Genomic DNA, 17,995 nt, shown 5'->3' on the forward strand with positions numbered 1-17,995 from the left:
CAAAACAACACATTAAATATACTAACCTGATGTTCAGAAGGTGTCATAAATACAGTAATAATGATAATGACCAACCCACGTACCCAAGGTACGTCACACCATCCATCCATCAACCCTGTCTCGTCTGAGGGAAGCAACAGTTGTGATTGGAGGATCAAGAAAAGAGGGCGGTGTTTGAGACGGGTCAATTACGCCGGTACATTTGTTAAGCAAATACAATGCCGGCAGTCAGCCAATCATTTGTCTGAGTTTGCCGTTTAATTCCTTTTCCTGTCTCAGGAGGTTGGCACTGTGTTCTCTGTAGGCGTCGAAATCCTGTGAAATAATTGGGGAACATGGTGAGTGTTATTCCGCCCCCCCCCCCCCCCCCCCCCGTGATGTCACACACTGCTAACTAGGGCTGGGCGATACGGCCTAAAAATATAAACCACATCCGATTTACGATTTTTTGACACAAAAATTATCAAACAAAGATGAATGTCCCATGACTTGCTTTTTCACCAAACTTCAACTTAAAACTATAAAAAATAAAAGGTGCCTCTTGATCATCAAACAAGAATGAATTTCCCTATTGGGATTAATAAAGTGCAAATCTAACTTTCACCAAACATCAATTTTTGTAAAATAAAAGGTGACTAAAAAAATGTATTACACTTTTAATTTTTTTATTATTATTATTATTATTATTGTCCTAAATCATGAATTCGAATTCATCGATAACATCGATTAATCGCCCAGCCCTACTGCTAACATGATCAACTTTTGACCAACCTGCTTGAGCTCATCCAGAGTGGCCTGGAGGCGCCTCACGTTGACATCTGCGTTCACAGCTGCTGCTTCCCGCTCAAACCTTCAACCCATGCAGGGACAGTATATAGAACATCAATATCAATCAATTAAAAATGTTAAAAGTTCAGGGCTAGCTATGAACAACATCTCAGAACCGAGACTTGGACTTTTGATGGCACTAAAATATACCGTATAGGCTTATTTTTTATTCTTCAATTGTTCTGCATTTCTCTTTTAACATAAACTTGGCCCTACCAGTCTTCTGCTTCAACTATAATATACTACCTGTCTATATATATACTATAATATACTACCTGTCTATATATACTATAATATACTACCTGTCTATATATATACTATATTATACTACCTGTATATACTATAATATACTACCCGTCTATATACTATACTACCTGTCTATATATATATATATATATATATATATATATATATATATATATATATATATATATATATATATATATATATATATATATATATATATATATATATATATATATATATATATACTATAATATACTACCTGTCTATATATAGTATAATATACTACCTGTCTATATATACTATAATATACTACCTGTCTATATATATATACTATAATATACTACCTGTCTATATATATACTATAATATACTACCTGTCTATATATAGTATAATATACTACCTGTCTATATATACTATTGTAAAGTGTCACAGCCAAATAGTGACACTGGTTATAATGACATCCTGTTCTCTCTGTCAATTGTGGGATGTAAAAGGTTTAAACATATGTTTATGGTATATATCTGTATATATACTCTGAATAGTATATATCTGAATATATCTGAATATATATATATTGCTTCCATACTGCTTGGCTGCGTGAAGAATGAATTGCCTGTTCTGTTTGTGCAGGGAGGTAACTGAAAGATGGGCCTTTACGGGGGCGGGGGGGGGAGGCCTCTGCCTCTGCCATGGGAAAAGGATTTTGCCCACAGAAGGCCTAGCCTGCCTGCATTTTTTACTACCTGTTACTTACTGGTCCGGCTGCTTTTTGCTGATAACGTGGCAGAAGCGAGGGGCCCCAGGAAGATAAAGGCGGAGGCTGTGAAAGTTTAGAGAAGACACACGTTATGTGTGCCACAAATCAACAAGCGCCACCTGTGTTATAAACGTATACAGAGTCTTAAAACTATAGAGAGAATCTTAAAACTATATAACAATTAAATGTTAAATGTTTTGCTACAGTCAGAAATGTTGGTGTAAGAGGTGTATACATATTCTGCTGCATTAATTATATGTTTCATAATTTTATGCTTAAAATGAACTGTCAGTAGAGAATAATACTATATATTGTGTAAACTGTGTTTACTGGAGGAGGGCATCTCTGAAGATTCTCTGCTATAAACTCTGAGGAGTCTTGATGGGAATTATCATAGATGGCCTCGCCCGGCACTGCCTGGTTGCCAGGTTAACCCTTTGTAAGTTCTGAATAAGATGAAAAGTGGAGGGACTTTCATACTTAAAAAAACTAGGTAACTGAAGGTAACGCAAGTAAAAGAAGGAGAGGAGTCCATCCTTACTACGTATTGTATGTTGGTTGGCTAGTGAAATGACATCCCTGTGACATCACTGTTTTTAGACCAATAGAAATATGATGCAGGATCAATATAAAAATGACTGTTCCTCCTTCGAGAGGCCAGATTTTGAGATTTTATGGAGATGACTGCGTTCTGATATATTGTAAGCAGAAACCTTTGTACTTATAACCATGAAACTGTGCCTTTAATGTAATCTTGTACTTTTAAAAAATAAAACCCTTTTTTGGAACACACCTTTTTGTATCCATTCTTCTAACTGAAAGACGGGTAAGCATTGAAATGTTTTTGCATTGTAACTTTACCCATTGCTTCGTGATGTTCATGATTTATGATGTAAAAACTTTAGAAGTGTGTCTTTAACCAGTCGGCAACAACACGGTCCCGTAATGTTCCTGATTTATGATGTAAAACCCTAGGAGTGGGCTTTTATCCACACAGAGACCTAGAGAAAGAACGGTATATGTATGGATGTAGAAGTGGGTTCTGTATAATGGGATTATCAAGTAAAGCCATACAGTGATAATACGTGTAACGGATAAGGGAAATGGACCTCATCTGAATAAAGAGAGTCCTTCCCAGTGCGAATAAAATAAAAGATTCCGCAACTTCAATCACTCGACCTAAGGTCGATGACTGGGGGGGTCGGAACGGTGCATTTGCTATCTCTTGTCGGTCAGTGGTAACAACATTTTGTAGACTCATTTGGTTCTGCATGTCAACCACTTCGCAGGACGCTGCTTGATGTCAAGATGAGCAGACCAATGAGTTATGAAGTTATCGATCTGACCTAAGACCTAGCGTGGGCACTTATCATGGCGTCCCTTGCGTTGGGCATTTATACTAACTGAATAGGTGCTAACGGCCGAAGAAAACAGGACTACTGTCAAAAGCCTCTGGAGTAAAATTAATTACAGATTTGACAAAAAATGTAAGTAGAAAGCTCTACTGGCGACTCGAGTGGAAAGCTCTACTCGGGAATATCACAATTCAATAGAAAGCTCTATCTTTGTGATTAAAGTAACGTTTACTTGTGATTAAAGGGTAACGGAATGTTTACTTACAGTCAAACTTAAAGTAGAAAGCTCTACTGGCGACTCGAGTGGAAAGCTCTACTCGGGAATATCACAATTCAATAGAAAGCTCTATCTTTGTGATTAAAGTAACGTTTACTTGCGACTAAAGGGTAACGGAATGTTTACTTACAGTCAAACTTAAAGTAGAAAGCTCTACTGGCGACTCGAGTGGAAAGCTCTACTCGGGAATATCACAATTCAATAGAAAGCTCTATCTTTGTGATTAAAGTAAAGTTTACTCACGACTAAAAAGTAACGTAATGTTTAGAAAGCTCTGGGGGGAGTTACAAGTGCAAAATAATTTCGTGCTTTGCCCACAGGAATGCAGGCTAACTAGCCACAAGCGAGCTAAGTGCTAACTGGATGGCTACCTAGCCCGAGGCTACGTGACGCTGCCAAAACGGCGCGTTCACAGGAATGCAGGCTAACTAGCCACAAGTGAGCTAAGTGCTAACTGGATGGCTACCTAGCCCGAGGCTACGTGACGCTGCCAAAACGGCGCGTTCACAGGAATGCAGGCTAACTAGCCACAAGCGAGCTAAGTGCTAACTGGATGGCTACCTAGCCCGAGGCTACGTGACGCTGCCAAAACGGCACGTTCACAGGAATGCAGGCTAACTAGCCACAAGCGAGCTAAGTGCTAACTGGATGGCTACCTAGCCCGAGGCTACGTGATGCTGCCAAAATGGCGCGTTCACAGGAATGCAGGCTAACTAGCCACAAGCGAGCTGAATGCTAACTGGATGGCTACCTAGCCCGAGGCTACGTGAAGCTGCCAAAACGGCACTTTCACAGGAATGCAGGCTAACTAGCCACAAGCGAGCTAAATGCTAACTGGATGGCTACCTAGCCCGAGGCTACGTGAAGCTGCCAAAACGGCACTTTCACAGGAATGCAGGCTAACTAGCCAAGAGCTAACTAGCTCCCCACAGGCTAACAAGCCAAGAGTGAATTGATGGCTAACTAGCCAAGAGCTAACTAGCTCCCCACAGGCTAACAAGCCAAGAGTGAATTGATGGCTAACTAGCCACAAGCTAACTAGCTCCCAACGGGCTAACAAGCCAGTGCTAACAGGAAGTGGACTGGCCCTAGCCAGAAATGAGCTAATAGCTGGCTACCAAGCCAGAGCTAATGGAAGTGAACAGGATGTCTCACAATCATCCCCACATCACAGAGGACGATAAATTACCCTCGGATGATGGATTGGGAGTTTCTACACCCAGCAGGGGGTTAGACTACCCAAGAGAACGGGGAACACACCCAGAGTCCCCTGAGACGCTTGCGGAAAGTGAGGAATTCACGGAACCAAGTAAATCACAATACCCAGAGCTGCCGGCTGTACAGCAGGCAGTAATTGGCACAGGAGAGAAACCTTACTGCTGTGACCAGTGTGGAAGGAGCTTCAAGACGAAGGCTCACCTTAAACGTCACCACATGGTACACACAGGAGAGAGACCTTACTGCTGTGACCAATGTGAAAAGACCTTCAAAACGGAGGGGAATCTTAAAAGTCACCACGTGGTACACACAGGAGAGAGACCTTACTGCTGTGACCAGTGTGACATTAGCTTCAAGAGAAAGGCAGATCTTGAACGACACCACGTGGTACACACAGAAGAGAAACCTTACTGCTGTGACCAGTGTGGGAAGACCTTCAAGACGAAGGCAGAACTTAAACAACACCACACGGTACACACAGAAGAGAAACCTTACTGTTGTGACCAGTGTGGAAAGAACCTCAAGACGAAGCGTCGCCTTAAACTACACCACATGGTACACACAGGAGAGAAACCTTACTGTTGTGCCCAGTGTAAGAAGACCTTCAAGACGAAGGGAGAGCTTAAAAGTCACCACTTGGTACACACAGGAGAGAAACCTTACTGCTGTGACCAGTGTGGAAGGAGCTTCAAGACGAAGGCTCACCTTAAACTACACCACCTGGTGCACACACAAGAGAAACCTTACTGCTGTGACCAGTGTGGAAAGAGCTTCAAGACGAAGCGTCACCTTACACTACACCACGTGGTACACACAGGAGAGAAACCTTACTGCTGTGACCAGTGTGGAAAGAGCTTCAAGAAGAAGGCTCACCTTAAACGACACCACGTGGTACACACAGGAGAGAAACCTTACTGCTGTGGCCAGTGTGGGAAGACCTTCAAGACGAAGGCAGAGCTTAAACACCACAGACAGTGGAGACAGCCATGCAGGGTGCCAACCTGCAAAACTGGAGCAGTTAAAGGTTATGTGTCTTGCTCAGGGACATTTCGACACACTACCTGGGACAAGCTGGAATCGAACCAGAAACCCTCCGATTGCCAGACGACCGCTCTGCCTCCTGAGACACTGTTTATGCAGGGTGAGAATGCGGTCAAGACGGAAGCGTCAATTAAAGAGCAAGGGTTGAATCATGAAGATTCTCAACGTGAACAATCCATAGATCTAGACCACAGGGAACTGACGGTGGAGGAATCACCACAAAATAAGGAGAGTGATGGCGACTGGATGGTTATGTGTGTGGTCATGTCGGACCTGACATTTGAACCCACAAATGGAGACCCTGTTCTGCCACAGGATATTGGAAATGGACAGAACCAAGAAGACGATGTAGTCATTTTTCCTCTTTATGAGGCGCAAGGCTCCACCTCAAAAAGAGCATCTCCCTCCACTGACATAGAGGCGTTCAGCTCTCTGGACGAGTACCTAAAGGCCAAAAACATCAATTATGAGCACTGTTCCATTTTCTATGGCCCAGAAGAGGAGGATGGCGACATTCAGATCGAGGATCAGAACCCGAGGCCACAAATGACACCTTCAGGTGAAACTGAGTCTGAACCTGAACATGATGGGGAGCTAAATACCTCTGAAACTGAACACAGTTCTGATTACTCAACATATTGAGTAATAGCTCAAGAGAAGCTAGCACAAGGAGACACTAGCTCCCCAAAGGGGCTTCCATGGCCCAAATGATGGAAAGAGAGTTATGCGTTGGGCTCTCCCCTGCATTTTGATAATAGGGGTCATTATTGCAATAAATCTATTACGTCATAGGGGTCTCTTCCCCCAGACGGGGAGGGCCATGAATTATGTAAAAAAAAACGACTATGGCCTTCAACTATGACGGCGCCTCTTCTAAACTGATTATAAAGGATCAGTGCTCTCTCTCTTGCCAGCACTCAGAGACACATAGAGCAAGCAAGCAGCAACTGAAGAAGAATGGCTGGTACAGAATATGTCATCCTGCAGGACGAACTCATGCTACATGAAAGTCATTTAGATAGTGTACTGGGTATTTTGGATCGTGACCCCCACGTTCCTAGGAGAGCGACACTCGTGTCAGCTGTGTCATCACCAAGCCTGGTTTCACCAATAATGCCTGACCAGGGCCCGCCAGCGACTACGATTACATCACCGGAATTTACACTGGCTCAGACCCTGGGGGCAACCTGGGTGAAGAGGATATCGCTCCAGAGGGGAAAATGGGACGGAATAGACGACGGTCAGCGATCTCAGCTATATGCGGAAGACGGAAGAATGATGACGAATGAAGAGCTTAAGTTACCCGCCAGTTGGTCTGAGATAGTGGGCATAAGACCAGGGAGGAGACCCTACTCTGACCCCTTCACCAGAATTCCGTTTGACGATTTCTTCCTCTTGAGCACAGGGTCAGAGTTGAGAGCGAATAGGTCCCATGTTCTGGAAGGAGACAACTGGACCGGAATTATCCCGGCCTGGGTGAAGATTTACAGGGTTACCCGAGTGGGTGACCCCCATGTCGGCAAGACATGGGCCACCGTGGAGACGTGGGGTAGGAGCTGTGAATATTTCAGGGTTGATTTGATTTTTTACCCTAAAATGAGCGCGACCCGCATCGAGGCTGGATCCGGAATCCGTCGGGTGCAGAGGGATCTGAAGATTTATCCAGTCCAGCCGTCCATCGAGCACAGGGGTGTGGTCGTTCAAGAGGTCAGGGGAGGTGAAAAGGGTCATAGCCTGCAAGACCCAAGATTGATGACCTCTCGACCGGGGACGTCGGGGACGTCTTCACCACCACCAACCAGAGGCTGGGCGGAGTATGAGAGGCCAAAGAAGACTAGGAAGACAGCCAAGTATACAACCACACCTTATCAATAAAAGAAATGTTGGTAAAAATATTATCAAAAAAGCAAAGCCCTGTTCTCTAAAAAAGGACAGTGAATATATGGTGGGGTGAACAGTGATTCCTGTTCTACCTTTTTGTTTATGTAACAATATAGCCGTATAACCTATTTTTCACATGTAATTATATGCTTCATTATTCAATTATATGCTTCTGCATAGAGAAGAATGAATTGACAATGGAAAATGACCGACCAGGATGACAGAGGAGGTGTAAAGTGTCACAGCCAAATAGTGACACTGGTTATAATGACATCCTGTTCTCTCTGTCAATTGTGGGATGTAAAAGGTTTAAACATATGTTTATGGTATATATCTGTATATATACTCTGAATAGTATATATCTGAATATATCTGAATATATATATATTGCTTCCATACTGCTTGGCTGCGTGAAGAATGAATTGCCTGTTCTGTTTGTGCAGGGAGGTAACTGAAAGATGGGCCTTTACGGGGGCGGGGGGGGGAGGCCTCTGCCTCTGCCATGGGAAAAGGATTTTGCCCACAGAAGGCCTAGCCTGCCTGCATTTTTTACTACCTGTTACTTACTGTTCCGGCTGCTTTTTGCTGATAACGTGGCAGAAGCGAGGGGCCCCAGGAAGATAAAGGCGGAGGCTGTGAAAGTTTAGAGAAGACACACGTTATGTGTGCCACAAATCAACAAGCGCCACCTGTGTTATAAACTTATACAGAGTCTTAAAACTATAGAGAGAATCTTAAAACTATATAACAATTAAATGTTAAATGTTTTGCTACAGTCAGAAATGTTGGTGTAAGAGGTGTATACATATTCTGCTGCATTAATTATATGTTTAATAATTTTATGCTTAAAATGAACTGTCAGTAGAGAATAATACTATATATTGTGTAAACTGTGTTTACTGGAGGAGGGCATCTCTGAAGATTCTCTGCTATAAACTCTGAGGAGTCTTGATGGGAATTCTCATAGATGGCCTCGCCCGGCACTGCCTGGTTGCCAGGTTAACCCTTTGTAAGTTCTGAATAAGATGAAAAGTGGAGGGACTTTCTCATACTTAAAAAAACTAGGTAACTGAAGGTAACGCAAGTAAAAGAAGGAGAGGAGTCCATCCTTACTACGTATTGTACGTTGGTTGGCTAGTGAAATGACATCCCTGTGACATCACTGTTTTTAGACCAATAGAAATATGATGCAGGATCAATATAAAAATGACTGTTCCTCCTTCGAGAGGCCAGATTTTGAGAGATTTTATGGAGATGACTGCATTCTGATATATTGTAAGCAGAAACCTTTGTACTTATAACCATGAAACTGTGCCTTTAATGTAATCTTGTACTTTTAAAAAATAAAACCCTTTTTTGGAACACACCTTTTTGTATCCATTCTTCTAACTGAAAGACGGGTAAGCATTGAAATGTTTTTGCATTGTAACTTTACCCATTGCTTCGTGATGTTCATGATTTATGATGTAAAAACTTTAGAAGTGTGTCTTTAACCAGTCGGCAACAACACGGTCCCGTAATGTTCCTGATTTATGATGTAAAACCCTAGGAGTGGGCTTTTATCCACACAGAGACCTAGAGAAAGAACGGTATATGTATGGATGTAGAAGTGGGTTCTGTATAATGGGATTATCAAGTAAAGCCATACAGTGATAATACGTGTAACGGATAAGGGAAATGGACCTCATCTGAATAAAGAGAGTCCTTCCCAGTGCGAATAAAATAAAAGATTCCGCAACTTCAATCACTCGACCTAAGGTCGATGACTGGGGGGGGGTCGGAACGGTGCATTCACTATCTCTTGTCGGTCAGTGGTAACAACAACATCTTGTAGACTCATTTGGTTCTGCATGTCAACCACTTTGCAGGACGCTGCTTGATGTCAAGATGAGCAGACCAATGAGTTATGAAGTTATCGATCTGACCTAAGACCTAGCGTGGGCACTTATCAACTATAATATACTACCTGTCTATATATACTATAATATACTACCTGTCTATATATATACTATAATATACTACCTGTATATACTATAATATACTACCTGTCTATATATATACTATAATATACTACCTGTCTATATATAGTATAATATACTACCTGTCTATATATACTATAATATACTACCTGTCTATATATATATACTATAATATACTACCTGTATATACTATAATATACTACCTGTCTATATATACTATAATATACTACCTGTCTATATATACTATAATATACTACCTGTCTATATACTATAATATACTACCTGTCTATATACTATAATATACTACCTGTCTATATACTATAATATACTACCTGTCTATATATATATACTATAATATACTACCTGTCTATATACTATAATATACTACCTGTCTATATATATACTATAATATACTACCTGTCTATATATATATACTATAATATACTACCTGTCTATATACTATAATATACTACCTGTCTATATATATATACTATAATATACTACCTGTCTATATACTATACTACCTGTCTATATATATATATATATATATATATATATATATATATATATATATATATATATATATATATATATATATATATATATATATATATATATATATATATATATATATATATATATATATATATATACTACCTGTCTATATATACTATAATATACTACCTGTCTATATATATATATACACCTGTCTATATATACTCATAATATACTACCTGTCTATATATTATACTATATATACTACCTGTCTATATATACTATAATATACTACCTGTCTATATACATATATACTATAATATAATACTGTCTTATTATACTATATACTGTCTATATATATACTATAATATATACCTCTCTTCTGCAGCAACCCTGGCTCTTGCCTCCTCTTTGCCTTTGGTCTCCAACTGGTGGATTTCTTCCTGTTTTTCCTGTAAAAGTATAGCAGTGGCTTTTAAAGTTGAATAGGTTTTTATTTATACGATAAATGACGAAAGCGGTGAGTAAAAAAAAACAATACAGTTTTCTCAGTCACCTGTATCACTTTCCCTCTGTCCATCGACAGAGTCAGGAATGTGTCTTTCTCTCTGGTCAGACTCGCTGTGCTTTCTCTCATCTTGCCCTGGTGCATGGCACCGTCATCTCCTGCTTTCTGCAGCTCGGCCTTCAGACCTGATCGAGGAGGAGACGTCATTAACCCAACACTCACTGACTACCACACTAACAAAGGGTTAACCCTTTCACCGCGACAATACAGAATGTTAACCCTTTCACTGCCACACGGCAAAGGGTTAACCCGTTCACGATCCCACTACAGAAGGACGGTTAACCCTTTCACTACCACACTACAGACGGTGTGGTAGTGTAGTGAAAGGGTTAAATGACGCTTGTGTACAAAGAGGTTCTTGAATGTTTATACCATGGTGGCAGTTCCTACAATATGGATCTGTAACTGAGTATGTGTAATAATGTGTGTGTGTGTATATATATATAATGTATATAATATATAAATATATTATGCACAGACTACAACGTATGACGTATATCGTACCAGTTAGGGTACCTTGTGTATACTGTGTTTACTTTTACTCTTACTCATAGTATTCAGATTCAAAAACTTGTATTGCCTATATTTATTGTTAACACTTTGGTCGCCGGCCAGAAATCCGGAAATGACTGTGCATTGCCAGGATTCCTGGGCGATTTTAGCATATCTCATGATCTTAGCGGAGCTATATAATAATAGTTAATAGATAATAGTTACTGAACGTGTTATAAAGCAATTTAGACAGGGATGGATGGATGGATGGTTTGTTTGATAGATTGTTTTATTGTTTGATTGATTGAATGTTTGTTTGATTGATTGAATGTTTGATGGTTTGTTTGATAGATTGTTTTATTGTTAGATTGATTGAATGTTTGATGGTTTGTTTGATAGATTGTTTTATCGTTTGATTGATTGAATGTTTGATGGTTTGTTTGATAGATTGTTTGATTGTTTGATTGATTGAATGTTTGTTTGATTGATTGAATGTTTGATGGTTTGTTTGATAGATTGTTTTATTGTTAGATTGATTGAATGTTTTATGGTTTGTTTGATAGATTGTTTTATCGTTTGATTGAATGAATGTTTGATGGTTTGTTTGATAGATTGTTTTATTGTTTGATTGATTGAATGTTTGATGGTTTGTTTGATAGATTGTTTTATTGTTTGATTGATTGAATGTTTGATGGTTTGTTTGATAGATTGTTTTATTGTTTGATTGATTGAATGTTTGTTTGATTGATTGAATGTTTGATGGTTTGTTTGATAGATTGTTTTATTGTTTGATTGATTGAATGTTTGATGGTTTGTTTGATACATTGTTTTATTGTTTGATTGATTGAATGTTTGATGGTTTGTTTGATAGATTGTTTTATTGTTTGATTGATTGAATGTTTGATGGTTTGTTTGATAGATTGTTTTATTGTTGGATTGATTGAATGTTTGTTTGATTGATTGAATGTTTGATGGTTTGTTTGATAGATTGTTTTATTGTTTGATTGATTGAATGTTTGATGGTTTGTTTGATAGATTGTTTTATTGTTTGATTGATTGAATGTTTGATGGTTTGTTTGATAGATTGTTTTATTGTTTGATTGATTGAATGTTTGATGGTTTGTTTGATAGATTGTTTTATTGTTTGATTGATTGAATGTTTGTTTGATTGATTGAATGTTTGATGGTTTGTTTGATAGATTGTTTTATTGTTTGATTGATTGAATGTTTGATGGTTTGTTTGATAGATTGTTTTATTGTTTGATTGATTGAATGTTTGATGGTTTGTTTGATATATTGTTTTATTGTTTGATTGATTGCATGTTTGATGGTTTGTTTGATAGATTGTTTTATTGTTTGATTGATTGAATGTTTGTTTGATTGATTGAATGTTTGATGTTTGTTTGATAGATTGTTTTATTGTTTGATTGATTGAATGTTTGATGGTTTGTTTGATAGATTGTTTTATTGTTTGATTGATTGAATGTTTGATGGTTTGTTTGATAGATTGTTTTATTGTTTGATTGATTGAATGTTTGATGGTTTGTTTGATAGATTGTTTTATTGTTTGATTGATTGAATGTTTGTTTGATTGATTGAATGTTTGATGGTTTGTTTGATAGATTGTTTATTGTTTGATTGATTGAATGTTAGATGGTTTGTTTGATAGATTGTTTTATTGTTTGATGATAGAATGTTTGATGGTTTGTTTGATATATTGTTTTATTGTTGATTGATTGCATGTTTGATGGTTTGTTTGCTAGATTGTTTTATTGTTTGATTGATTGAATGTTTGTATGATTGATTGAATGTTTGATGTTTGTTTGATAGATTGTTTTATTGTTTGAAGTTTGATGGTTTGTTTGATAGATGTTTTATTGTTTGATTGATTGAATGTTTGTTTGATTGATTGAATGTTTGATTGTTTGTTGATGATTGTTTATGTTTGATGGTTTGTTTTATAGATGTTTTATTGTTTGATTGATTGAATGTTTGTTTGATATATGTTTTTTGTTTATGGTTTGATTGATAGATTGTTTAATTGATTGAATGTTTGTTTGATTGATTGAATGTTTGATGGTTTGTTGTTAGATTGTTTTATTGTTTGATTGATTTATTGTTTGATTGTTTGATTGACAGTCCTACTGATGACTGACAAACTTGAATGCAGAATATATTATATCGATAGGTGGGAATATATATATTTTATTTTTTATTTTCTTTATTATTGCAAAACAAAATTATTAAAAGTCAGTACTCACACACAATACATATGAAACTAACAATTAAGATGGCTAAAATGACATGCAAGCACAGAAACGAAAGCAAAAAAAATATAAATAATATTTTACCGTATACAGTGTAATCCAACGGAATTACCAATTATACCAATGTCTTATACAGGATATACCCCTAATACCTGTTATCTAAAACCCTACACACATATGCTGCAGCTCGAACCCCCCCCCCTCCCGGACCCCTCTTTGGGTGGGAATATATTGTATTGATCAGGTTAGTAGATATTGTACCGATCAGGTATTATAGATCATGTGCATGCAATAAACTAAAAAAAAAACATTTTGACTGTTTCTCATTCATGTACTGTGCATAATCTGCTCCCGTGTTGTAGACACTGTGTTGCTCTGTACCTACCTGTTTTCCAATTTATTCGTCCATACATGATAAACACATTCATAAAGTAATAATAGCTTGTATTGATAATATATCAATTAGTTTCACTTGGAAATACTACTACCTTATCAACCACCATGCCTGGTGCTAACGAACAAGTAAGTTATAACTACTGGTGTAGGTCCAGAACACATTATTATAAAATACAGAATACTTTACAATGCAGAACACTTGAAACTTTGATGAAATGAAGACATTTTTATTTCAAAATATGTTCAATAAACTGGGTGACAGTCATCAGTACCAACCATTGTTGCTGTGCATTAGACACATATGCTGGTAACATTCACAGTATACAATTATGGTAATTTACCAAGACAATACCTTATAAAAAGTGAACACTGGCTGATGATAACCAACCATTGTTTCAGTGCATTTAGAAGTTTGCTGGTAACATTCACAGTATAGGATTATGGTAATTTACCAAGACAATACCTTATAAAAAGTGAACACTAGATGATAACCAACCATTGTTTCAGTGCATTTAGAAGTTTGCTGGTAACATTCACAGTATAGGATTATGGTAATTTACCAAGACAATACCTTATAAAAAGTGAACACTAGATGATAACCAACCATTGTTTCAGTGCATTTAGAAGTTTGCTGGTAACATTCACAGTATAGGATTATGGTAATTTACCAAGACAATACCTTATAAAAAGTGAACACTGGCTGATAACCAACCATTGTTTCAGTGCATTTAGAAGTTTGCTGGTAACATTCACAGTACAGGCATGTCACATGATCAACTACAGGGCATATCTTACTTGGTCTCTCGCATCGATGACTGCATTGCCCATTGATAAATGGATGAAGCGCCAGATGATCTGTGGACCAAAAAATATCCAATACATGCTTCTAAAGTATATAAATAAGAGGCCAATGGACTGCATTAGAAAAGTGTGGAATGTTACCTACAGTATATACTTTTATAAGCTGGGTGACTGTCAGCAACCATTGGTTCTGTGCAAACGGTAAAAATGAGGGGGGAAAAAGATAAATAAAAAAATAAACTATATACACACACAATGCAAATGATGAATGGAGTCGACACAGCTAGATCGCTAACATAACGTCTCATCTGCAAGTGGTCCAAACATGCCTATGCAATATCGACAACCGTGGCCCAAATACATGTGTTCAACGCATTTGTCTTGTACAGAAAACAGTGCAACTACCCATACACTATACTATACTATACTATACTATACTATACTATACTATACTATACTATACTATACTATACTATACTATACTATACTATACTATACTATACTATACTATACTACTCTCAGCTAGCTATACTATGTACCGGAGTGGTACACATGGTTCTGTCTGTATCACACAATGATGGATTATTTAGAAGTAATCTGTACTTCTGTGTGCCGGATTATTTAGAAATAGTCTGTACTTCTGTATGACAACTAATAAAGAAACTATTTAGAGAAATCCCTCTTTGTGTGGTACAGAGTGAAGCATTTTTCACGATGCAGGGGGACTTTGTACGATGTGCAAAAATATCTGGTCTCACTCCTGAGGCCATGCCTACTGCAGACCCGACATTTCCTACACGGTAGCTTTTGCTTGGGGGTGGCTTTGTATGCAACCATTACATGCTTCCCAAAGCCACCCACTAATCTGCTCTGCGGGTCCCCCGGTGGGGCCCTAGGGTCGCGCTGCCCGTCACGCCCCACCTGCTCAGCCCCTGCCTCCTCCTCACCCCCACCCCCTGCCTCCTCCTCACCCCCACCCCCTGCCTCCGCCTCCGCCTCCATCTCTGCTGTCACCCCAGGAATCTTAAACTCCTGACCCCCTGTGTAGGTCCGCGCCACAGCCCTGGTGAACCGGAAGAGGTTGTAATAATGCCCTTGTGGGTGCCTGGTTTTGTATAAGACAAAAGCGTTGAACATACATATTTGGATCAGATACATCACAAACTTTTTGGTCCACTTTCCAGTCTTACGTGCAGCCGGATAGTACGAGATGTTTTGATCCAGCTGGTCGACGCCGTTCATGAATTTATTGTACGACATGATGGATGACGGCTTGAGCATCTCCACCCTCAGCGCTTTGCCCTTCTTCTGCTTCTCCCACACTCTTGCAGTTTCCATGGTGTCCTCGTGGTAGCTGCTGATGGTCTTCACGATCCTCTTATTGCGCCATGCCACGATCAGGACCTGCTTATTGTTGACCGCAATGCGCTCCGCCTTACCGATGTCAGCTTTGGTCAGGTGCTTGATGATGGCTGGCTCCCCCCGGTGCTTCCTGAGGGTACCACAGACGTCGGTCCTCAACTGTCGGAGCCTGGCGGACATGTGTACACTGTTGTAAAAATTATCCATAAACAGCGTATAACCGGCCCCAGACAAACGTCCAAGCAGACCGACGACCGTGTCCCCCAGGTTCGCGCTATCCCGGCAATATGGCTTGAATGCAAAGCAATATCCTGTGCGTGATTCGCACAGGAAGTACGACTTGATGCCATACCGGGTTGGCTTGTTGGGGTTGTAGACCCGGAAGGTCAGGCGGCCTCGCCATGCCATCATCCCCTCGTCAATGGCAAGCTCACGTTCGGGTTGGTACAGTTCCTTGCACCTCGCGTTGACATGGTCGACTACAGGGCGTACCTTACACAATTTGTCTCTAACATCCAGGGATGTATTGTCCGCAGAGTGGAGGAATCGCCAGATCAACTCATACCGGTTGCGTGGCATGGTGTCTGAGTAGTATGGTGTGAACATCATATCGTCAGTGGTCCACATCATGTCCACGCGAGGCTTTCAAAGGACACTGCTCAGGAAATTGAGTCCAAGGAACTTCTTCAGCTCCTTCAATGTGAGGGCCGTCCAATGCAGTGCCCTGCTACTGGTTAGCGTGGGGTCCAGCCGGGCAATGCACTGATCAGCGTAGAGGTTGGTCTGGGCAACAATGGCATTGAGAAAAGCATCCGTCAGGAACAGATCTAGCCATTTTGCAGGCCGGTACGATTTCAGTGCCGCGGCGTCCTGGAGCAATCCCGGTTGGGCTGTGAAGCAGTGGCGGCCGCCACTGGGGAGCGCTAGGGCGCCGCCCCCCCTCAGGCCCTGCCCTGGTTATATGAGAGAAGAACAAGAAAAAAAATTTTTTAGTTTTTTGTTTTATCGCCCTATAAATAATATAAACATGTTTAAAATGAATAATATTTACTCATTTTAAGTATGTTTGTGTTTCCAATGCACAATATAACGTTACTATATAAAATAAAAAATACTCGTTTTCCTGAACAGGAAGTGACTCACTTTTTTTTTATTTTTATTTTTATTTTTTTATTTCTCGGCCCGGGCTAGACGCGATAGCGCTCTGAGTGCGCGTCACTGTTCGATCGCTGTATCCGTCGCAGCCAATCAGTGCGTAACGCGTTGTGCATTGAAATATGACTATTATGTTGGAATCCGGGCGCGATTTGAAGCGGTCTAGGCAGCAGCGTCAAGAATTTCTGTAGCCGCATTTCGTGGAGACGCTCTCTGATTGGCCGACGTCATTTTTTTTTTTTTCGTAGCAGCATTTCGCGGAGACGATCTTTGATTGGCCGAATCCACTTTCTATGTTCCAATTCTAGCTTTTTCGCGAGAGAGTTGTGTTGTTGTGACTGAGATGCAGCTATTTAGAGCGTGACTGCAAGTTCTTTCGACGGTTAAGCTTAGGCACTCTTTCAAAGTTGGTTAAGGTTAGAGTTTGTCTTAGAGCATGGTGATAGAACGCCAGGTAGTTTGCAGTCTGTTCGATGCGGAAATGGACAAACTGTCTTGTTGTGGTGCTAACAGCTAACAAGCTATATGGCGGATGCAGTCTGGTGGACAGTGGACAGTGTTCTGGATATACATCATCAACAGCGGATTATACACTTTATCAAGCCCACCACGTTTCAATTAAACAAAGTGAGTTGGAGGGACATGCACAATGGACAATGCCATGGAGTGGATTATACTTTATCAAGCCCTGCTGCCTGCTCTGCTGTCAATTTAACAACAACAAGCTGGTGAGTCGCGATCTTTTTCTCTCTCTCTCTCTCTCTCTCTCTCTCTCTCTCTCTCTCTCTCTCTCGCTCTCTCTCTCGCTCTCTCTCGCTCTCTCTCTCTCTCTCCCTCTCTCTCTCTCCCTCTCTCTCTCTCTCTCTCTCTCTCTCTC

The 17,995-nt window shown here is 39.8% G+C and overlaps 1 protein-coding gene across 1 annotated transcript in view; it reads right to left on the minus strand.

The window, feature by feature from the left end:
* Positions 1-228: 228 nt before the first annotated feature.
* LOC311228451 (coiled-coil domain-containing protein 89) overlaps positions 229-17,995 on the minus strand; it is a gene marked incomplete at both ends in the record, with an annotated part of 32,403 nt that continues 14,636 nt past the window's right edge. The window contains 4 exons of the mRNA XM_084314358.1: positions 229-315; positions 772-850; positions 10,453-10,529; positions 10,634-10,770. Coding sequence (XP_084170484.1) covers positions 229-315; positions 772-850; positions 10,453-10,529; positions 10,634-10,770 — 380 coding nt within the window. The remainder of the gene's footprint in view (positions 316-771; positions 851-10,452; positions 10,530-10,633; positions 10,771-17,995) is intronic.

This window comes from Notolepis coatsorum (assembly GCF_963971535.1).
Source record: "Notolepis coatsorum genome assembly, chromosome: 5".
Taxonomy (NCBI): domain Eukaryota; kingdom Metazoa; phylum Chordata; class Actinopteri; order Aulopiformes; family Paralepididae; genus Notolepis; species Notolepis coatsorum.